General features: G+C 35.9%; 1 protein-coding gene across 5 annotated transcripts in view; it reads right to left on the bottom strand.

Moving 5' to 3' along the window:
* LOC110681517 (diacylglycerol kinase theta) overlaps window positions 1-22085 on the bottom strand; it is a 134423-nt gene extending 112338 nt beyond the window's left edge. For all 5 annotated transcript variants that reach the window (XM_021857451.1, XM_021857452.1, XM_021857454.1 and 2 more), the window contains exon 1: window positions 21281-22085. In XM_021857451.1, coding sequence (XP_021713143.1) covers window positions 21281-21392 — 112 coding nt within the window. In that variant the 5' untranslated portion in view covers window positions 21393-22085. The remainder of the gene's footprint in view (window positions 1-21280) is intronic.
* Between the last annotated feature and the right edge of the window lie 3286 nt (window positions 22086-25371).

Raw genomic sequence — 25371 nt, 5'->3', positions numbered from 1 at the left:
AATGATGTTTCATGCAATCGAAAGCCGATTTTTAGTTTTGGGTGATGATTGGATATGTAAACACATCAAAATCCTCAACCAAACTACTGTTTGACATCATCGCAGTTGGAACTCGATTGAAAAATGCTAACAAAGAACTTGTGTTGGATTTTATTCATAAAAATGCAGAATCGACTGAGAAATCATCAACAAAAATGTTTTAAGGATCAAGAACCCCTCATTCAATCACCAGCAATAGTCAAATATTAAAACCCAGTTTTTTTAAACGAATTCAAAGAAATCCTCAGTCAAATCTATCATTGTATCACAGATAGCATCTGTGTACTTTACATTTAATGTATAATTTCTAACACACACGAAAAAACTTCTTATTTTTGAATAAAAAAATGAAAAATCAAATCATTACAAACGTTCAAATTTACTTCAATGTTAGAAACTAAACAAAATCAATTGAAATGTCATTCCTCTACGTTTACACAGCTGTGCTTATCAGTGAGAGAGCATTTTTTCCTTCTCTATGAACAAGGGTAACTCACGGAACTCACTTAGAATTTTGTGAGTATTCGAGAAGATTGAGATAGAGAGAGAGCGAGAGTGAGAGAGTAAATGGAAAAACCATTGCTGACATAGCTGATTGAAGCTATCATGCTCTCCAATTCAGATAATTTGGGAATCAGTTTTTGTTTTAAAGATCGATACGAAATTGTGTTTGTAAAATAAGTCTTGTCTCTCACAATTGAATTCTTATTGAAATATATGAAGTAAACCTTATATGAGTCTATGTTCTACAATTTATTATCCAAAAATATCTGTACTGTTTGACACATGTGTGACTTTGGGTTCTACTTAGCCAAATGTTTGAAATGTTGAGTAATCGAGTTATGGAAATATTGACTTATGGAGAGTAAGGTGTATGAAAATTTAACGGAACCATCGAGTTGTGGAGAGTCGACTTTATAACAACATAAAAAATCCTTCAACTAGAACATCCTGTTGTGGAGATTTGACTGTACTTATCTTTCAACACTCATAATAAAAAATCATTTTGTTTGTTTTGCAAAAATACCTCGATTTTTTACAATTTCACTGCAAGTCATGTTGGTTGAACTATATTTGATGTTTAAAAAAAAAAATCATTGTTTGTTGAAGTTGATGTAGAATTAGATATCGCTAGCCACCCATATGGAATGTAATGCCAAAATCTGGTCTTCCTTCACCTTTGGAATGGTAGATAAAGCTAACTGGTGTGGCACGTGTTTAGGATATGAACAATTCTAAATTACTTGTAGCACTCAAATGCAGTTCTGGATAATTTCTAGAATTTCAGTACCCAGTCTTATGATTTGAGATTAAAAATTCTGTTACCGTAATTCGGGGTAATATTGATCAGTTTTTTTTGGATATTGAAGAACCTCAACGTTCATTTACGAATTTCATGCGAAAACAATAATCTATAATGCAAAAACGATGCGCTATTAAAGATATCCATTCTCCTTTCTCTTTCAAAGTGGACAATGTAGTATCTAAATTGTGTCTTGATTCAATTTCTCGGCTAAATAATTTCAAACTTTCGGGGTCTAATTTCAGAATGGAAAAATATAAGATTGATTTGGTTTCAACCTTAGTTCCTTATTGTACACGACTTTTGGATTATATAAGTATTTTCCTTCAAAATCTCTAAAACAACAATCATTCCAGGATTTACTCCAGGCATCTCTTGAAGAGTTTTCCGAAAAATACTTCCAAAGAATTTGTTAAATATTTCTCTAGGGACATATCTCGGAGATTGTGTGAAGATTTCTCCAAGATACATGCCACTCTCTAGATATGATTAAAGAAAATAAAGTATTCATTTGAATGTAAAAAACTACAAGACATTAATTCACGAATTTTGCTAGAAATTTTTTATAAGAATTGTTGCATAAACTGATCTAAGGATTTCGCATTATTTTTTAAAAGTACTTCACTAAGGATATGTCTAGAAGCTTTGCTTAAGACAGATCCAGGAGTATATCAACAGATTCTTCCAATTATTAGCTCTTGAATTCCTACATGGCTTCGAAACGCTATTCCTAGGGATTGTTTCACATGTACTTGAAGCAACATTTTTTAATAATGTTTTACAGAATTCGTTCTGAGCAATCCTCAAAATATGTTTTTACATATTACATCTCCAAGAATTAATCCATAGATTATTATATGAATACCAACTTGAGTTTCTCCATAGAAAATTTTGTAGATTTGATCAAACTATGGAGTTGGCCCGGCAAACGTTGTATTGCCGCAGTAGAAGCATTAACCTAAGAATGCTAATGTCGCTGCTGTTCGTGTTACCAACATCTAGTTTGCCACGCGCTGACAGCTTGAGTACCGGTCCTCAAAGTGTCAAATAAATTTTAAATCATCCACTACAACATAGCATCGAACAAACAATGAAAAGGTACAGTTAAAGGTGATAATAAACTAATTCAGTTTTGTGAGAACAGCGCCATTAGCGTTCTACTACTAATATTTCTATTATTGCCACCCAGTAGGCCATTTTATATTGCTAAAACACTCCAATACAAAGCAACAATTTTTTCCACTCGTTTTTTATACTTTCACGGTGAAAGTCATAAACTCTTTGTTCACACGAGAACATCGAAACTCTTCAAAAAAGAATCATTCAAATCCGTTGATCCTTTCTCAAGCAAACTCGTGACAAACGAACACCATTCCATTTTAGAACTACAAGCGTAACCTGTGAGTTCAACATCCGTTTAAAATGGAACAAGAACTCCTTTCAGTACATGACATCAGATTTAAAAGCGTGATCAGTCATCTTTCGAAGGTTTATGAACAAGTTTTACACCCATGCGGGTTTATTTTTTTATGTTCTACCAAGTATAAACGACTGTTCAAGGTAGTCTCAGAACTATTTGGAGCACAAGTCATTACATCTACCAGTGTAACGGGTGACCTTTCAAAACCTTGAAAACAATGGAAATACCCAATCCAGGTCATATAGTAGTGTTCTATCACGTTTTGAATTCAACGACTGGCTGTTCCATAACTTTTTTCAGTACAGGTTTTCAGTTTTCAGATTTACAAACGTAACCAGTGATCTTTCAAAGATTTATGAACAACATTCATACCCTGAGAGCCTTCCTTAGCGTTGGGGTAACTTCCGCGGCTTCAAAGCAAAGCCATGCTGTAGGTGTATGGGTTCGATTCCTGGTCGGTCCGGGATCTTTTCATATTGCACATTTCCTTGACTTCCCTGGGCATAGAGTATCATCGTACCTGCCACACGATAAACGAATGCGAAAATGGCAACATTGGCAAAGAACGCTCTCAGTTAATAACTGAGGATGTGCTCATACGAACACTAAGCTTATAAGCAGGCTCTCTCTGTCCCAGTGAGCACGTATTGTCAAGAAGAAGAAGAACAAATGTTGGTATCCCATGATAATCCGAAATAACTTTCGAGCCTTTTGGACCATATTCCCAAATTCTTTGAACCCATCAAAATCTATTAAAAGGGGGAGGGAAAGCCACTTATGATGTCTCTTCCTCGATTATGGTTGTGACTTCGAACAAAAGGAGGGTGAATCTCTTTCACAACTTCAATCCAAAAAAGTGAGTTTTAAAATACAACAAAGGTGAAATTGTGTGAAAAAAGCATCGAAAATGCTTTGGACATTTTTTTCGAGCAGCAATTTGAAGCAGCTTTTTTTCGATTCAAGTAAGAAAGCGAAAGGTGCCGCCAGTCGTGATCAATTTGGTAAATTTATCCAGAATATTAAGGTCTCCTTCCAAATCGCGAAGAAAGGAGATTGAAATTGTTGAAAATTACAAACTACACTTTTCAAGCATCTTAAAGAAAAAAGATGCTTTTTCACCTAGGACGACGAAAGGTCTACTTCACTTTAACAAAAGTAACCTTTGAATGAAAAGGAGGACAAGCTGTTTAATTTTCTAACAATCAATAACGAAAATCTTCTTCTTCTTCTTCTTCTTCTTCTTCTTCTTCTTCTTTATAGCGTTACGTCCTAATTGGGACAGAGTCTGCTTCTCAGCATAGTGTTTTTATGAAAAATTTCACAGTTATTAACTGAGAGCTTTCTATGATCATTTTGTTTTACATGTGGCAGGTACGAAGATATACTACGCCCAGGAAGGTCGAGAAAATTTCCATTACGGAAAGATCCTCGACCAGCGGGAATCGAACCCACGATCCTCAGGTTTGTCTTCCTGGATAGCTGCACGTATACCGCTACGGCTATGGGCCCAAATAACGTTATGGGCCTCAATAACGTGCATATACCAGTTATTACTGAAACTTATTTGAAACTCAGATTCAATCTTGAAACAGATCAAATTTTTTTCGTTCATCGAAATGTACGCATGGATGGAGCATGTAGTGTACCATAACCATCTATTAGCATTTGCAATGCACTATTTGTGAGAATCTCTCATTTATTGCTGTCTGTAACAATCATGATTTGCATCACCTCATGAGCGACTGTTTATCATATACTGCTACAGCAAAGACGCTGCAGCTCTGATTATATCGGGGGATAGTAGTGCATGATAAAATCCCTCTAAACAAGCTCCAAACCTGGGGGACACTCACACCGAAGACCTGGGATCGAATCCCATCCTCGAGATAGTCATTTATGACGTAAAAGGTTATGGTGACGGCTACATTCGGAAGGGAAGCAAAGCCGTTGGTCTCGAGATGAACTAGCCTAAGGCTAAAAATGTCGTTATTGAAGATAGAAAAAAATGGTCATAGCTGCCCTTTTGAAAACACTGGAATATGCTCTCCAGTTCTACAAGCGTGATCTATGAAGCTTTTATATTCTTTTCATATGCAAAGAAGTTCAGAGCAATATGCTGTTTTTGTTGATGTATTGTAGTGACATATTTAAGAGGTGTTCTGGGTCATCCAAGAGATCTCTAGAATATATGTAGGTCTAAATATCTATGTACTTAATAAGTGACATAGTGATCAATAATGATGCAGTACGAAGGCTGGATTTAAAAGCCATTTTTGGTGAATACACCAAAGTTCTAACAAGGAAGGGTCACGATAGCGCCCCCCGGGGATTTCATTTTTCATTGCCATTTTTATTGGATTCTATATGTCAAAATATGGAAAAATCCAAAGCCTTTCGAGTGATGGGCCAATGATTAGGATGAAAACTCGTGGGTACATTTTATAATAACCTACATTTTTTCGATGTCAATTTCCAACCACATTGCGCTCTTCCCACCCTTACAAATCGTTACTATTGCTACACAAATGGAAGAATTTGTCATTCGAGGTATTTGCCATAAGGTACAGTATTTATAAGTGTACATAAAAACCTGAGAGAGAGGGACAGCTGGCTTGGATTGCTAGCTCCCAAAATTCAAGGAATCCTGTCACCAATTGTCACTGGAAAACCGCACATTCGAAGGGCAGAGCGTGAAAAAACGTCAAACTTCAAGTAAACGCAATTAACACTTCTAGGTGTTTTTCGATGATTAATACCTTAACCCGTTAATGCCCAAGGTATCTCACAATTGGAATTCAGCTCCGTTGTTGTTATTCATAGTCGTATTCCCATATATTATACCTTATTTCACCAAAAAATATCAAGTCTATGGTGGGGATCCAAAAAAATTCTTGAAAGTGTGTCTTCCATATCTATAGTTGTTCTATAAGTTTATTTTCGATATTAATCAAAAATATTTTCATGCTCTTCGATCCATTACAATGTAAACAAGTTGAAAAAACTGCAGGTGAGGGGTAATTCATAAATTACGTCCCGTACAGAAGAGGATAGAGGGGGTTACAAGAAAACGTGATTACCCATATAAAAATTGAAATCCATACAAAAAGTTTGGTATAGAGGAAAATTGAGGAGGTTGAATATGGCAAAACTTTGCGTGACATGATTTATGGACGTACCCTGATAAAGAAATTGCAACAGAAAGAATCAAAATTTCAGAGGCGAAAGATGCATGCTAGAACTAAATCATTTAGTGACTTCAATTCAATTTTCTGCTCTACCACGTAAGTAAGATACAGACATACATACATTTTCATACATGTACATGAACAATTATGCACACTTACACCCTTTATACCAAAAACAAAATAAATTCTTACGTCAAATATTTTGATTATAAAAAAACCTACAGATGTTTCAGAATAGTCTTCAAAAAGATTCTATAAAACTTGTCAGCTGATAATGAAAACATAACTATCAAAATATTTTTGCTGGGTCAAGTTATTAGTATACAATGTGGCTTGGATCTGACAGCTATCGAAATATATATTTGGCAATATCAGAATTTCGTTAGTGCTAATCAAAAGTTAGTTCTTCAGTCCATTGACAGTCAAATATTCAGAATTATCCACTTATGCACCGATAGAACCGAATCCACGCGGTCCAAGATTTTTGACACTAGAGCGGGCTAGAATACCTGGGGAGCATACGAGCGTACCCGCTCGAATGTCACAATTCTTGGACCGAGTGAGTTCAGCAAGATACAAGAATACGACCAAACAATGGTGAAGGCGTAATCAATTTTCTCGAACATTCAGTTTAAGAATTTAGTAGAATTTTCTGATTAAATTGGCAACAACGCACTGCAATAGTGCGTAGTAAATAACTGTTTGCAAACAATATCTTTCAAGCGCATTTATTACATGTAATTTTGCGAAGAATTATTTTTACTTTTCCACGTTAAGCCATAAAACTGGTTCTGGACTTAGGTTGGCGGCTATCCAATTTTACTCTCATTTGACAGCCGCCCTTCACCCTTGGAGTTCAGTTCATGGATGGATAATTCAATTTGTCGGTTTTTTCGTTCTTCACTCACTTCAAAAGATCATCTTTTTCATTCGACGGCTAGAAAACATGTGTGTTCTTCTATTAGCCTTCAATAAATGGTGTCAAGGTTCATCTAAAAATGTAAGGAGCATTGCATCTGAAATAAGCGATTGTTGCTCGACTCGATAGTAAGTATCCATTGTTTTGATCTAGGCAGACCAATTTCTTATTGGTTGTTTCCTTGATGTTTCGCACATAAAAGCAATTCCCAGCTAATATGTTTTTTTTTTTTTGCGAAAATATCTCCTTTAGTTGATCATCGTTTTCGAAGATACCAAATTTTTCATCACTGGACTTCAATATAGGCGAATAAAATATTTGCCAACTAGCGCCATCAAAGAGAATGAATTCCAAAATAAGAAGGATTTGGGCGCATAGCTTTCTTTGGATTTAATCAGTGGACTGATATATAAGCGAATCAAATTTGTACCCAGTAGTGCCATTTAGATGATTTACGAAGTAATAAGTTTCCAGGCGAATAGGTCTCATTTAGTTCTTAAGCTTTGTCAAAGACACTAACTTTGTATCCAATCAGTGGATTGAGATATAAGCAAATAAAATGTTTGTCTACTAGCGCCAACTTGGGAGAGTTTTTCAAACTACTATGTTTCTGGGCGAATAGATCCTATTTAGTTGAACACTTTTGTCGAAGACACCAATTTCGAATCTCATCGCTGGACTGAGATATAAAAAAAAAATAACACTAGCGCCACCTTGTGAGTGTTTTCCGAACTGATAAGGTTCTAGGCGAATAGGAATCATTTAGTTGTTCAACATTGTCCAAGATACAAGCTTTGTATCTAATCACTTGACTGAGATATTAGCAAAATAAAATCTTTGCCCACTAGCGCCATCTAGTGAATGTTTTCCAAACTAATAAGTTTTCGGGTGAATAGATCTCATTCAGTTGAACACATTTGTCGAAGACACCAATGTTGTACCTCATCATTGAACTGAGATATGAACAATCAAAATGATCGACCACTAGCGCCATCTTTTGAGTGTTTTCCGAACTAATAAGGTTTTAGGCGAATCATTTAGTTGATCAACTTTATCAAAGACACCAATTTTGTACCTCATAACTGGACTAAGATATAAGCAAATAAAGTTTTGGCTCACTACCCAAGTGATGGTGGCATAAATTCAGTGAATTGAATATAGTGAGCATGATTTTTTTCGTCCCTGATAATAGCATTAAATGCGTATATAAAACTGACATGCATCAAATGATTACCCTATATGCGCATATAATGCTGTTACCGTGCCGCATTATCGTGCTTACTGGTTACTTGGGTAGTGCCATCTCGGAAGCGTTTTCCGAATTTATAAGGTTCTATGCGAATAGATATTATTGAGTTTTTCAGCTTTGTCGAAGACACCATTTTTGTATCTCATAACTGGACTAAGATATAAGCAAATAAAGTTTTGGCTCACTAGCGCCATCTTGGAAGTGTTTTCCGAATTTATAAGGTTTTATGCAAATAGGTATTATTTAGTTGTTCAACTTTGTCGAAGACACCGATTTTGTAACTCATCGCTGGACAGAGATATAAACGAAGCAAATATTTGTACGTCGGAGAGTTGTTTCATATGTTGCTTATATATGCGTGGCGTCTGTGCGCCACCTGGTGAGTTAATTCTGAATTAAAATAGTTACCAAGTGGTAGTCAGCAGTCCTGTGATCAGGACTTTGCAGAAGACAGTTTTCTCGTAAACCTCTTTATTTTCAAGATATTTGCACTACAAGTACTGTCCTATTTATAGGACGCTGGGCGTTCGGGGCTTCTGTCCTATTTTTAGGACGCTGGGCGGATATGGGTTAATATTAAAAGAAAGTTGAATACCGTTTTGGCTCATATTCCGAACACTTAAGGCCAGCAGTGACTTCAAATGCATCTGATTGGCATAAATTAGCTGATATTTGTGTAAATTTTAATTTCTTCGCAAAGTCTAACTGTTAGCTGTTGGGTGTACTGATAATAATGTTGATTTAATTTGTTTTTGTATTGTTTTTACGGAAAAGTATAGATCAACATATTGATTCAAATGCCGAACACTGTGTTAGTTCTGTCTCATATTCCGAACACATTGATTCAAATTCCGAACAGCACGAATAAATCGTATTCAAATGAATGTTATCGCAAATAAATTTATCTGAGCTTGTTCTACTAGCTTAAACTAAAGAATCATCACTACTCCCGCGGTATAAATTTAATTGGAGTCGTTAAAATTGAATTGCAATTGACTGCCATTTCCTTGTCATTTGGTGACATATTTCAGCGAAACATTTCAATCAAATCGCCATACAAAAACCGAGTGTTCGGAATATGAGTCTGTTCGGAATTTGAGACAAAACGGTACCTAAAAATAGTTGTGTGTTGGCAAATTGCCATAGATTTTTTCATATTCATATGCTTTCTCACAGTGAACATCAAGAAGTGAATATGATTTCAACAAAAATAAGTTCATTTGACCGTTGTGCAAAACCTAAGAATTAATGAAAGAAGTCAAAGGAGGCAAGAAAACATATCAACTGTCAGTGAGCTGCCTCCTCTTTCTCAGATAAATACTAGATATATGTTTCATTAATTTCAAGCTTAAACACTAAAAAAAATCAAAAACGTTTTTAACTACCCTTGTGGAGTATCTTGCAACAACAATTTCAATCTCAATTGCTCGATATTTCGTGCCGATTATCATCGAAAACACATGAAATAGCTAAATTGAACATTTATTTTTACAATTATGGTAAAATTGTTGTACCTCAATCAAACAGCACATTTTTTTTTTCGAAAATCTTCATGAACCCTTTATAATTAGAAATATTTATTTTTTTTTTCGAGAACACTGTGAATAATTTAAAAAAAATTGCTTCAAAGGTACCCTGCTGATCTGCCATTATAAGCTGACCGCATGAAACATGATGCTATGTCAAAAGACCAACAGAAGCCATTTCAAGGCAAAGCAGATCAATATATGATATGTCGCTTTATTAGCAGTATGTATAAAAAATAAATTATGTGAAATTACGTGAAAAAAAAAGTTGCACTTAAGCTACTGAATGTCTTTCCACTAGCCTTGAAGTTTTTTGATTCGCTAAAGTGTCCACGTTTGGACACCCGATACAATACAAAGTGAATTTTCAATCGAATAGGTTTTAAAAGGCATAATTCCATCAACAATAATTAGTTTTCAAAGAGTAGGGTATAGTAAACTATTGAATGATCAAAATTTACGGTGTTTGTTATGGTTTTGATAGTTAACAAATCACTGTGTGCACTGTGTGTTGCATGTTACCCCACATCAGGGGTAGCACGAAAAATGTATATTTTTGGCCTCTCATGATTCCTGGAAACCAAATTACGATAAAACAAATACCGTGTAGCATTCTCTCTACGTTACGATTAGGATATCAGATTGTTTTTAGTTAGTCTAAATGCTTAAATTTTTCATCCATATAACACTGGAGTTGAAAAGTGTTGCAAGTTACCCCGGTTGACGGTACAGATGAATCTCAACAATGAACCTTACGATTAAAACCAAACAGTTTGGAACAAACTTTGAATTTCAAGTAAATGGAAACCGAAGTTAGTAAATAACAGAATTATCTAGAGTCACGACGATGATAACGGTCCTACAGTAGATGTCGAAATACGCCTAAATATCTGTCAAAGGATACAAACTCAAGTGGAATTAAATGGTATAGTACTAGGCATTTCACTGAACAGCTCTTCATTATATAAATTTTACTTTTAAAGATAAGTATGTTTCGCTAAAAATCTTAATCGTATCGGTTAAGAAATTTTGTACAGGCTACTCCATTAGAATCACAATTAAAAAAAAAATGTTGACCGTTTCAGAAACATAATTTTCTACGCAACCACACATTTTTTTTTACTTTAGAGGTGCACAGTTCCCATAAGGAGTTTACACATGCGTCACATTTCGTTTTGTAGATAGATTATAAAATTTAGGTTCTAACATTTTAAGTTGAAAATTGAGCTGCCTTTTTGACAGCTATCATTGAATTATATAACCATTTTCTTAAACAAATTTGAGATATATGTGTAACTAGACTTCGTTTTGCCATCAAGTAGGCTGTTGGAAAACGCTTTTGATCGTCCCATTCAAAATTACAGTTCCGTTCTCGCTGGTTTTTTTTAACTTTTTCGGTGAATATCCAGGGATTTTTATACACACAAACACGTCGGAACCCTTGACGAACAAAACGGAGAAAGAATCATTCAAATCCGTTGACCCGTTCGTAAGCCATTTCGTGACATACAAACACCATTCCATTTTTATTTATATAGAGATAGATAGATAGATAGATAGATAGATAGATAGATAAACTGACTGCTTGTTAAGGGCGGAGCTCAATGTTTTGTTAAACTATTTTTCAAGAATACAGATGATACAGATGTTATTTCGTTTCAAAAAAGAAGTTCAGTTGAATTTAAATTGAATTTATTGGAAAATAATGACTGCTTGTTTTCCAAAGAGTGTCTTTTATTCAAATATGATTGCGTTTCATTCAATAGAGCAAACTACAACTGATTGCAGAATAGTTGTGTTGAGACATTATTAGAAAAATTGCTTAAGAAACTTTGAAGTCGATCTTCTCGAAACATGTCATCTACACCCCTTTGCTCTTAACCCCCTCAAGTTATTATTATTATTCAGAATCTATTCAAAAACTTTGATAAGAACGTCACAAACAAAGAGTGCTCATTTCTCCCCACCATCCCTTTCGTAGCCTTTTGCACATACACAATTTTGAATCTTGTCAGAAAAACCTCTTAAACAGCCCACAGCCCTGCGTATGATTCAAAATGAAACTAATCGTCAGTCACCTAATGGTTATATTGTAATTCGTAATGATTGTACACCATGTTGTACATTGCACAAAGTTGTCAATCCATATTAAGATAAATCAGCAGTGTTTTAAAAATTGTAAAAAAAGGTTTAAAAACTAAATGAAGAAAAACAGTGTACTCTACCTTACCGGCAAATCCAGAATTGCACTAAAACGTAATCCAACTAAGTGTGTTTTGTGTATAATCCAAATGAATATTGTATCCTAATAATCCTATAAGGGCATGCAAACACTATTCTAGCAGCTAGAGTAGATATCCATTCAAAGATACACACACACAGATACGGAATACAAGCGCACAGGTAATAAATCATCTCTACACTATCCATTCGATTTGGTTTCGCCGCCGCCCGTTTACCGAAGCACTTGATGATCACCATTGATGCGTTCGCTTCAATTCACAATCCACATTCCGAAACACTCAGAAAAATCTTTTTCTTCCTCAGGGCCCACACATGTGTAAACGCGCTATTCTGTAATCTCATTTCTTTTTCGATCATTACCCACTCTACTAAATACACACAGTAAAAAAAGCACTAAACACCCTCTTGAGGGTGGGTGGGCGCACTTCTGGCCTTAGACTTCAGGTTTGAAAATCCTCTCGAAGCAGAATCACACAAACACACTCTTTGCTCTTGATCGTTTAAGACACTTAGGATTTATCGGGCAGGCGTGCAACTTTCTTCCACTTGACTCAATTGCCCGTTTGGCGAATTTCACTACTGGCTAGATTTTATTTTTCGACATGCAACTACCTGGAAAGTGTTCCGACTTTCGAACTTGTTTCGCACTACTTTCGGTACAACATCCATGAACTTTTTTTTTTCGGGGGGCAAAACATTTTCAATGTCAAACGCACTCTCTGTCTTTCTCTCGGTCTCATGATTCATGCTCGTTCTCCTTGCTCGCAAGGAGCAAGTCTCCTCGATATTTTTTTTCTGTTCGGCCCAAGTGCCAATGTCCATGTCCACCATCGAATCCAGTTTCTTCTTGTTGATATATAGGATATGTTGGTGTTGTAATTCGTGAGTGCGTGCGTGCGTGAAAATGTGTGTTACATGTTGCAAATTTGCTCTCCCCACGGTTCTCACGCTTTTCTTTCGGGAATGGGAGAGAGGAACTCCTGCTCTCGTATGCACGGTGCTCCCTAGACCTTTCTTGTCAGAAAAAATCTTATCAAATATGTGCTTATCAGTCGATTTCTATAGCTTAACTGCACTGCCCCTATTTGCATATTCGTCCCATGTTCTATGAGATTTTCTATATACATAGGACAGTTATGCGAATAGTGGCTGTGAATGTACGAGCAAAATTTAAAAAAATAGTCGTAGAGCCCGTTTTGAAGTGACGCCCTTTTAATAGTATTTAAATTTCTATGTATAACAGTAATACATACACGATTTTGCCGTTATTATCAGAAGAAGCATACCATCAACACTTGGCTCGCAGTTTGTTTTTAAAAGTATATTTAACTCCAATAATGAATTCTGAAATAATAGATCAGCAATACTCTTCATTACAAACCATTTTGTAGTAGAATAACGTTGCTTCCATATATTGCTACAATGTGTTTAATGAGTTCAAAGATTTTAGACCAGAACAAATTTGAAATTTTACTTTTGTCACCGCGTTCCTAAATTTGGCAAAATTCTGGAAGGGGAAAATAAATAAAATGTATTATTTTCAATGTAGTTTATTACAACTTTCCGTGTTTTGACAAATTCATAATTCAACCCGCACAATATCGTATAGGATATACGCTTATGTTTTCTAACAAACTTGATCGCAGAGAAACAAAGAAACAATTTTTATATACTCCCATGCAAAAGTTTGCGTTCACAACTCATAAAACACACGAAAGTTGTTTGTTCATATATCAGCGATTACACTTCCAATTGAAACTATCTATGGAGCATTCGAAATTCAATGAGTTAATCCTACTTCGTAGATATTATTTTTAAAAAATGAATTTTTTGTACTAAAATTTTGACACTTTTCAAACAAAAAATTCTAATTTCCTCAGCATTGGATCGAACAAAATTTTAAATCAATGTGCCATTAGAATCGTAATCTTATATTCTTTGAAAAGCACTCACGAATATTTGACAGAAACATCTAAAAACTATGAAAATCGGTTGAAAAATGGCAGCGATATTGACAAAAATGATATGCGTGCGGCTCAAACTCCCCGAACTTTTGCACGATTTCATTGATTTTGAGTTTTCAGATTTTTCTGCCAAAACCTCGTGAGTGCTCTCAAAGAATATAAGATTGCGATTCTTATGACACATTGATTTAAAATTTGCGTCCATCCAATGCTGAGGAAATTAGCCATGTTTTTTCAGTGTGTTTTTCCAATGTCACAAATTTAAATAAAAATTAAGTATAAAAAATCAGAAGTGTTTGCCTTTTGAATTCGCCAAAGAGAGTTTCAATTCAACGTGTAATCACAGAGATATGGACAAACAATTTTGTATGTTTCTTAGGGGGTGATTGAATATTTTAGTTATTTGACGCGAATCACGTAACACTCATTAGATTTTTTTGTACTAAAACTTGCAATGAAAGTCTTGTTCAAATCAAATTGGTGGTTCAATTACCAATATTTATGTGATTTCTAGTGAATTCTTCTTGTTCAAAATATATACACAATGGAAACGTACTGTAGATATCCATCGCTAACAAGCAGTGTAGCAACATTTTTGTACACATACCCCTTGTATTAATAGTGTGTATGTTTTCAGCACGTTTGATTCTATTTTAAATTGTAGAATAAATTCACATTTGTGGAAAAATGTTCCACAAAAATAAAAACATGTGTGTCAAAAACGCTACATTTCTCTTTTAGGTCACTTCATGAAATTCTTTTTAATTTAAGGTTCAATATTTTCACTAAAACCTAAAGGCTAAATCACTTATATTTACAATTACAATTTATTTATAATTTGAAAAACTGGGTATTCCGCTAAAATCAGTATGATTACACAATGTCTCAGAAGAACATGAAAAAAGCGTGATTTTTTGCAATTGGTAATTAAAATATGATAAATATACACAAATTTTAATTTTATTATTTATCGTTTCCCTCTTCGACACATTCTGGTAGAGAGTTACAAAAGAAAAAAAAATGTCACGACCTTATTACAATTACAAGGTATAAAGCATAAATGTTTTTATTTTTATAATTAATTAGTTTGTCCAGAAATTTTAACAGGATTTTTTCCAAGAAATTGCCAAAGCCATTTCTCAAAATTTTTTGGAAGTCTAAGATCCAGTCTAGGAGGTTGATGGAACTTTCGGTGAAGTATATGATAAACTATTAATTTTAGTTTTCAGTTTATCATATATTTCATCAAGAGTAGGAACTTATGCAACTTTTTTCCAATGATTCTCCAGGAAAATTGCTATAATCATTATTGGAAATGTTACCAAGCGCTACCCTATCCTGCAAGATTTTCTAAATGAATCCCTGTTAAACCTCGTTTGAAATTCCTGCTAAAATTTGTGAGAAAAAAGAGTAATTGAAGGAGTAATGCTAGTATAATTTTCTGGAGTGACATCCTTAATGAACTTTTCGAAAAGCCACGAAAACGTAAGTTACAAGTAATTTTAGTTGGGCAAAAAAATCTTAAAAAAAGTTAAGCTATTATTCAACAAATCTGCAGCCTGCAAAAGTAACCTGCTGGAGAAATTCCTGTATGAAATTTCTGCGGGAATCCCTGATTGAATAATTCCAAGAGGAGTTCATGATGAATTCATTCTTTTAGAAATCCTTATAAAAATTACAGGCAGAACAAATAAAAAATCACAAAAGAAATTCCTTGAGAAATTATTGTATGATTTTTAGGAATGATTCAAATTTCTTCAATCCTAGAAAAAAAATGAGAAAATAGAAAATATCTATAGAAAATGAAAGAACTACTGAAATAATTTAAAAAAAAATCCTGGAAAAATCTTAAAGCGAAATTTTGGAGTAATGCCTGTGAAAATTAAGGTAAGTCGCCAAGTGTTAAACGTGATAATTTCTCGTTAAATAATGAACACCGCAGAAGCAAGACAAGCGTTGTTTAATATTTAGTGAGAAATTTTACCCTTAAAAAATTTAGCGACTTACCCTACTGGCTTGATAATACTGATAATAATGAGTTCGGTGACATGCTCTAGAGCAGCGTCCTGTCCTCTGTATGAGGGAGTGAAAACATATTAAGCAGAGAGGCAACGAAAAATGAGCGAAGAAGATGCGACACAAAACACAACAGAATAAAATTCCATCAAGAAAGAGTGCTATCACAACTCCGCGAGGCCTGTTTTGTTAGGACGGGTCATTGAAAAGTTCATTTAAAGTGTAAGTAAAGATGATCATAGCAGCGAGAGAGGGTGAGTATCAGAGAAAATCCTCGCGTTTCGATGCATTCGAAATCGAATCGTTTGAGGATCGAATTGTTAATTTTGAATTTAATGTTTACCTCAAAAAAAAAATATCATCGGAATCGCCTCATTTCTGTCAAGCTTGCTGGTGGTGGTATTAATGTTGAACTGCTGAATGATTTATTGAAGTAAATCCTGTAGGAATTTATATAAGCATTCATTTACAAATAACTAGGGAAACACACATTTGGTTCCTCAGAAATCAAATCGATTATGTTTGATAAAGGACTTCGCTGAGAATCAAGTCTCTATGAAGAATGTAAATAGCGGAACTATTTCATCACATTCGATTTACCCATCAATTTTCGAGGATCCAATACAAGAACTGTACAGAAACCGATACTTTATTACCTATCAATAGAAATGGAGTAATGTGACATGCACTATACACTAAAAATGCGGGTAATGCCACAACAGATCAAAATATTGGTCACTGTAGCTCATTCAAACAGAAAAAGAAACACTTTCAAAGAATAACTTTTTTTTTGGGAATCTGTAACGGAGAGACTTTACTTCACATTTCATACGTTCAACGAATACACGAAAATGGCAATTTCGTCCTACTTAGAACACACGATATACAGTAATGGATTGGATTTGAATTTTCTGGCACTATGCTATTGGCTCCGTAATGCTTCAGCGAGCGTAAGACTTTAAAAAATCAGTTGAATAACGCATTCAACGCACTCGCGATCCTGCTATGAAAATTATATGGCAGGGTCTGCAGAAAGAAATAAAAAAACGATTTTCACAATTAAGGAACAAAAAATTTGAAAATAAAATTTCTCTATTGAACCCTGGAAATTATCTAAAATTTTGAAAAAACCTCAGCAGCCAATTCCGGCATTGAAAGAGGAAAACAAATTATCACTAACTAATTGCGAAAAAAGCTCAAAAACTTGCTATGCAGTTTGAAAACGCGCACAATTTTAATTCAAGACTTACTAACCCCAATAGAAAATCAAGTAACTTAGGACTTCGAAAACATTCGCAATCAAGAGAACATTTTCGAAAGTTCCTGGAAGACTGATTTGGAATATTATTAAAAAAAATCAAAAATATGAAAGCTTCTGGCAATGATGGAATTTTGTACATCCTCATCAAGAACTTCCAGAAAGTAGCTTATCATTCTAAGTTGATATATTTAACAAATGTTTTCAATTGGCATATTTTCCTGACAAATAGAAAAATGCTAAGGTTGTACCAATTTCAAAACCAGTCAAAAATCCTACAAAAGCTTCTAGCTATCGTCCAATCAGTTTGCTTTCCTCTAACAGTACACTTTTTGAAAAGGTCATTTTGAACGAAATGGTGGTCCACATCAATGAAAATTCAATTTTTGCCAATGAACAGTTCGGATTCCGCCATGGACATTCGACCACTCATCAACTTTTGAGTTTAACAAATTTGATTCGTTCCAACAAATCTGAACGCTATTCTACTGGTCTTGCTCTTCTAGACATAGAAAAAGCATTCGACAGTGTTTGGCATGGAGGCTTGATCGTAAAATTAAAAAACTATAATTTTCCAACATACATTGTTAGAATAATTCAAAGTTATCTGTCGAATCGTACACTTCAGGTTAATTATCAGAACTCCAGGTCAGAAAGACTTCCTGTAAGAGCTGGTGTTCCTCAAGGCAGCATCTTGGGACCAATATTATACAATATTTTCACATCTGACTTACCTGAATTACCTCAGGGATGTCAAAAATCCTTGTTTGCGGATGACACAGGCCTCTCCGCCAAAGGACGAAGCCTGCGTGTCATCTGTAATGTTGCAAAAGAGTTTGCAGTCATCTGTAACTTTTTCTTTGTGCTTGCAAAAATGGAAGATATCTCCTAATGCTTCCAAAACTCAACTGATAATATTCCCACATAAACCAAAAGCTCTCGTACTCCGTTAATTTATTTCAGCTGTTGAGATTACGGTGAAATTCACGGATTCCTGCAAAATAATTTAAGTGTGTAGCTAGGTGTGTAGCTATAATTTCCAGCAGTGTCATATACGACCGCTTACGCAGCTGGGCTAAAATATTGAAATCCGTGGCATAAAAGAGGCTCATTATATTACTTTGTTTCAAGTTAGACCAAAAGGTGTAGTGGTTAGAACACACGCCTCTCATACCGAGGACCTGGGATCGAATCCCGTCTCCGATATAGTAACTTATGACAAAAGGTTACTGTAATGACCTCTTTTGGAAGGGAAGTAAGCCGTTGGTCCCGAGATGAACTAGCCCAGGGCTAAAAATCTCGTTAATAGAGGAAAAACAAACAATTTATTTGGAATAAGAAGTTCATCACCTATATTTGATGGCTTCAAGATTCGAGATTTCAAAATTTCCATAAACAATAATAAAGGACGCTACATGTTGCCGCGTAGACGGTCTTCAGAAAATTCTATTCTATAGGTGATATTTTTTCATACATTTTATATGGGCAAAAGTGAGTAACTAAACGGGATTTCCATTTTAGGATGAAAAATAGCTTAAAAATGAAAAAACAAAACAAAATTTTATCGATCTGTTATTTAAAAACCTTCCGATTATGGAAATACAGACCAAATACTAATATCTGGCGAGAAAAATCCGATGTACATTCTTCGTGTTTAGACATAGCGTTGGCTGCTGCAGTTTAGAATTCACGGTACGGATTTGTTTTTTGTTCCAGCATGGAGTATTTCCAATCTTATTTGTCTATTCCTGATTGTCGCAGTTGCTTTTGATTTCAGTGTATTTGTTTTAAGAACACAAAATTGTAAAGTGCTTGTTTACATCTGAGTGAGAGGAGATTTTTCACGGACAGTTGGCATGTTTTCTTGCCTTCTTCGGTTTCCTTTTCTAATTCTTGGGTTGTGCACAACGGTCAGATGAACTTATTTTGTTCAAAATCATATTCACTTTTTGTTATTGTCACTATCAAAAAGGATATGAATATGAAAAAATCAAATCAATTAGCAATCACACAACCTTATTTAGGCATTCATTTTTTTTTATGTGAAATCATCGAAAATCACCTAGAAATTTTAATTATTTTTACTTGAATTCTGACGGTTTTTCACGCCCAGTTCTTCGAATGTGCGGGTTTCCAGTGACAGTTAGTAATAGGTTCCCTTGACTTTTAGGAGCTCGCAATCTAAGGCAGCTGTCTCCCCTCTATCAGGTTTACATAGAGGTCTACATGCAAACTGCCACGAACACCAACGCACAATCAATCTTACACAAGTCGATTTCCTCAGAATGAAAACGTGTCGAAGTTTTTTTGACATCATTGAGCTTTCGGTCAACATCAGTTCAATAAGGAAGTGAATGTTTTGCAACAATTCTGTTTATATTTGCATTCTCACAGCAAACAAAGGCAATGTTGTGACAGTTCTCACAGCAAACAAAGAAATTTTTGACAACACTGCACTACTACGCAGGCAATTGGATTGATCTATATCTCATTTTACCAATTGTCAAATTAACAAAGCATTCTTAGATTGAGAGACCATTAAAGCGCAGTAGGCCGTCATAGAAATTTGTACTTGTTGTTGAAGATTGTTGCTAATCCATCTCACGATTTCGAATCAAAGAAAATCAGTTGGTTTTGCACTGACATACCTGAAAAAGTATCAGCATACTACATGCATGTTAGCGCGTACCGTGATACTTTTTCAAATCAATATAAATTATCAAGACTGAGTTTTATTACTTTGAAATGCAAGCTGAAAAGTTATCATTGTTGCCAAAATGAATGAAAGGCTACTTAGCCTTAAGATTGAACGTTACGAAACGTTTCATTGCTAGTTTACCCAATGCTATGAAATATTTAAGATTGTTAAATTGAACAAACGCTAAAAAGGGCAAATTTATCACTAAATATTGTAAATGATGTTTCTAGAGCAATGCAGAGTTAGGTGTTCACACGAATGTACTTATATTGTAACCTGTCGTTAAGGTGAAGATGAATCGAAGCCAAACCTTAAATTTGCAAGAGCACAAATCTGGAGAACCAAACATCCGTTTAAGCTGAAAATTCAATCGATTGTTCGCCACCAGCTAGTGACCAATCGATTAAGTTTTCAGCTCAAACGGGTGTTCGGTTCTCCAGATTTGTACTCTTGGAAATTTGAGGTTTGGCTTCGATGCATCTTCACCTTGATAAATAACAAACAAAACAAACATGACTTACGCAGCTATTTATGTTGGTAAGTGAGTATCGCTAATGTTTTTAACTATTTGGGACGTAAAAAGGGCGTCACTGATCGTTTTGTACATCAATTATTTCAAAACCCATGCAGCGGTAAAGAATACCTATAAGAACCAACTTTGAACCAAGCTATGATGATGTATTTCTTCTGTAATTAACGGTAGATGTAACAATATCACTGTGTTGTGGACTTACCGTCAAAAGAGGCGTATCTTCAAACAAATCGCACGATTTTTTGAAAATGTTTCACTAGTCATGCAGTTAAGCTAAAGAAATCAACTGGTGAGCACAGAATTTATGAAGAGATTTTTTTCCTGATAATACCGGTCCAGGAAAACACCGTGCTGATGATTATTGTTGAGAGGAGCTCCAAATCGCGCGTACTCCGAGAGAAAGCGGGAGAGCTGGTCGCCTTCTTGGGTGGACGGGCACTCACTTTTCCTCCCGAACCTGCCGGAGGAGTTGGTATAGATCAATATTATTTTTCGCTTTTCCTTGGCTTCGATGAAGAGCCGATGATGGCACACTTCACACTTCTGTGCGGAGAACACTACTTCTTCTGGGTAACACACTTGCGAGTTAACGCGAGAACGAGAGCGAACACTTATAATTGGCCTATACGATGGGAAACTCTATATACTGCTACTACTGCCTTTGCTTCTGACCGAAATCAAGATGTGGAAGCGAACTTGCAGAAGATGATGATTCGAACATTCCTGGAAAATTCGCAGGAAAATGGCTCGGGTGGGATTTTCCGTATTCTGGACCGGACGGAGCTCCCTCGGCTGTACGAGACGTGTGGGGACTTAGCCCGAATATCAATGGCCAAGAGACGTACTCCCACCAGACATTTTTTTTTTCTTGGGGAGTGAAGTGTTTTCTGGCCTTGGATTATGAAAGTTAAGTTATACGATACGGACCTTCACAGATGTATCCTTGTCCGATTAGTCCCCACAGCAGATCCGAGCAGTGGTGGCAATAGGTTGGCTTGTGAAATGTCTTTCTTCCAAACGAATGCTCACCACCCGCCATTTTGTTTTGCACGACGATGCAATGTGATGCTGATGATGTTGTGGTGCTCTGCCTCCGCGGATCCGCCGGTTCTGCTGCTGCTGCTGCTGGTCGAGACTCACGCTACTCCGGCCAAGTGCGGATGACTCGTGACGGCTTCATCATCCATGGTATTATCACACTTGCCTGCTTTTTATCGCTGGGGCTTTGGCTTTGACTTCCCTAAACTGACCCACTCTTAATCCGTCATCCTTGGAAAAATGGTGTTGGCGTTGCTCCTGATCCTATTTCGTGACTGGTCGCTTTTCCACACACTACCAGTTCAGGCCCAGAGTCTCTCACTTCTTCACCAGGAGTTCTTTTCCCTCATAGACTTTTCTTCTTCTGCCACCTTTCTCTCTCTATTTGCTCTATATGCTCTGGGGCTGGTGTCTCTTTTTTACCAACCCCCCACCTTCGAATCGTCTGCACCTTTCCACGAAGAGAAAAAATCCGAAACTGAAAAAGATAGGTCCCGTTTTCAGACACAATCGACCGTCGAGGAATCCGACCCGAAACGAGCAACAACTTAAAACGCACAGTCAACCGGACAAACTTAAACCCCTAAAATTTGCACCAAAAACCCGTTCCTTTACACCAAACTACACTTCTTTTTCCAATAGTTAGGATCAAACCACACATCCGTTTTGTGTGATGGGAAAAGATCCTCGCACAACACACCTTTTCACTGACTGACGACTGGGGTGGTGTTCTACTTCTTCTTTATCAGCAGACGACGGGAGTGGGTCACTCACCGAGTGCTCGCTCGTGAATTTGCTTGGAAAAAAGTGTGTGTTATCGGTTTTTCCTCATACGCACGGCACAGAGATAGAAAGAGAGAGCCATCGTCACTCACTCTCCGTTCGGCGCAGGGAGCAGGGAAATTCTGTTGCTCTCATTTTCATAGATACTGCTTGGGGGTGGTGCTGGTGGTGGGTGGTGGACTGGGAAAATCACACGCTCTTTCGCTCTCGCTCTCACAAACATTTTCACGTACGCACACCTGTCAAAAGTTATCTCTTGTGGACCTCATGGCCGTAGCAAGGGCAAGTTGATTATACACTACCCGTCATAAACACGGACTCACCAAAATTAGTATTGCAACACCCAGTTGAATATTGTATCAAATATTGTATGTAGGTGGCACTAGTTAGCATGTAAAATTGAGCATTTTAAGCATGTTCTATCTTGAGATCTACATGAGATAGAAAGATTAAGCCTTCGGCAAAGTTATTCAGAAGGTCAAGGACATCCGAAAAGCAAACAGTTTGGTTCAAAATTTTGCCGATAGGGTGTGCTAGTGAGCATGTAAAATAGAGCGGGCTAAAATAGTTCTCTCTAGTGATCCACAAAAGATAGAAAGTTCGAGTTTTCGGGAAAATTGTTCAGAGTGTCATGGACATCCGAAAAGCAGAATTCTTAATTTAAATAACCGGTTGGGCCACTAGTAAGCAAATAAAATTAAGGATTTCAAGCGAGTTATATCTTCTGATCCAAATAAGAGAGAAAATTGGAGTCTTAAATATCCAATGATTTAAATCCGAATCACTAGGAAATGAAGTGAATCAGACCTGAGACCTGAATATGATGTCATACTTGAATCTCCTCAATATGAGGTGAATCTGACATGATTTGTTAAAAATAAGTAGACCAATTCAGAATCTCTTGAAAATGAAGTGAATCAGTCGTAAACTGTTCGAACATGAAGTGAATCAGACCGAAATCATCAGAAAATGAAGTGAATTAGTCCGAAATTGTTTGGAAGACATGAAACAATGGAAAATGCACTTAAACAAAAATGAATAACATAAACTCGAAATTAATCAGACCTGAATTACTTGAATATGAAATAATTCAGACCTGAATCGCGTGAATATGAAGCTTCTAAGACTTATAAAGTGAATCAGACCTGATGCACTTGAATACGCAATGAATCCGACATGAATCACTTGGCTGTGGAGCAAATCTAACATGAATCACTTGACTATGAAGTGAATTCGTCCTGAATCACATGAACATAAAGTGAATCAGACTTAAACCACTTGTGTATGAAGTAAATCTGACATGAATCACTCAAATATGAAGTATGACAGACCTGAAACGTTTGAATATAGCGAATTAGTCTCAATTATAAAGAGATTTCAAAAAGAAGGTTTAAAAATGAAGAGATTAACTTAATTACTTAAAAATGTAGTAAATCAAACCTGAATCACATGAAAATGAAGTAAAGCAGTCCTGAATTCCTTAAATCTGAAGCAAATCAGACCCGAACTACTAAAATTTAATTTGAATCAAACTTTAAACACTTGAATATAAAGTAAATCAGAGAATTGCTTGTGAATGAATGAATCAGACCTGAATCACTCAAAGATGGAGTGAATCAGCAATGATATCTTCAAATATGAAGTAAATCAGCCCTGTGTCTCTAGAAAATGCAGTCAATTGTACCTGAAGCACTTGATTATAAAGCGCATCAGACATGATTCAACAAATTAAAATAAAAAAAATGAAGGTGGTGAAGAATAAAAATTAGTTGAAAACCAGCATCGAACCCATTGATCTATACACAGAGATGCTGACCATTTGGCTATGCCTCGCAGCGGGAAGACGAAGGAAATCAGAGCATCACGTTTTTCGCTGTTTCAGACTACCCAGATAACCATAAGCCGTATAACAGGCTCAATCCATTTATATACGGCTCATGTAGTGCTATCCAACCAAAGACGAAATAAAGACGTAGGACTTTCATATAAAATGACTTTTTTTTGGGATCATGAAGTACTAGATTAGCAAACACAATACCTACATTTCTATCTGCCTTGCAAAGCTGGAATCTGATCCATCTCGCTACCCGCGAAATCTAAATCCGCGTTGCCATGTGATAATAAATAAACAATTGTTGATTCGCCATGGGGAAAGTCTGTTGCATCGACAGTTGCAAAACTCGGGACAAATTCAGCATCCCATTCCATACAGTGGTTTCCCTACACCGTTTTCCCGAAGACAACGACAAGTAAGTTAACGCATTTATAAGTTTCTTTATACATTAGTTATCTTCCGTTTATTTTCAGATGAATCGGTTTGAAAGAATTCTGCCGTAAACACATACACGGCACGGTAGTCAAAGGAAAGAAAGAGCATCGCCGAATTTGTTCTCAGCATTTTGATGCATCATGGATCCGTTAGTATTTTTTATTGTATTACTGTTTATAGATATATAAGAAATACACCAAAACAATAAAAGATTTATTATTGTAGTTTCAATGGATTTTTATAACTGGATAAATCACATTGGAGGGTCGGGAACAATGAACATCTAGTAAAAAATGGGATGGCAGGTCGAATCCTGTTTCACTTCGACAGGGAGTTTGAAATCTTGCTTTTTGCACACAACATTAGCGCGGTGCTCCTGATGATGGTCAACCGCGCGACGACCGGAAGGTTAATTTTGTACAACGAAATGTCACCATAGAAACCACCCTCCTGTTATCATCTAAGACAAGACGTGACAGGTCAAAGTACAAAAACGAAACCAATTGCCTGTCAAAAAAGACCACTTCTTATTGGTCGTTTTGGCAAAGGCCTACTTTCACATCGTTGAGTTAAATTGGCACTTTGTTGCTAGCTCGGCTGTGTTGCTAGGTCGTACATTAGGGTTTTTATCATAAGTTTAAAAAATTTCATGAAATGTTTTTGTTTCAAAACTATTGATATTCGATGTTAAGTTTACCCCATGTTCTTCTACAAGGTCAAAATAAATAAAAAATATTCTATCAAGTGCAATATAATGGAAATTGTTAAAATTTTCATGAAAAACATCTCCGGTTTTGAATATTAACCTAATATATAAAATAGCGTGCAAGAAGCAACCAAAATGTGAGCTATGAAATTTGATTTTTTTTTTTCTCAAGATTTGCTTAAAAAAGATACTGGTAGCACTGGCTTTTGTATCGTCAAGGTT

This window comes from Aedes aegypti, chromosome 1 (genome assembly GCF_002204515.2).
Source record: "Aedes aegypti strain LVP_AGWG chromosome 1, AaegL5.0 Primary Assembly, whole genome shotgun sequence".
Classification (NCBI taxonomy): Eukaryota; Metazoa; Arthropoda; class Insecta; order Diptera; family Culicidae; genus Aedes; species Aedes aegypti.
The sequence above is the reverse complement of the archived record's forward strand: the minus strand, read 5'-3'. Positions and strand labels throughout refer to the sequence as shown.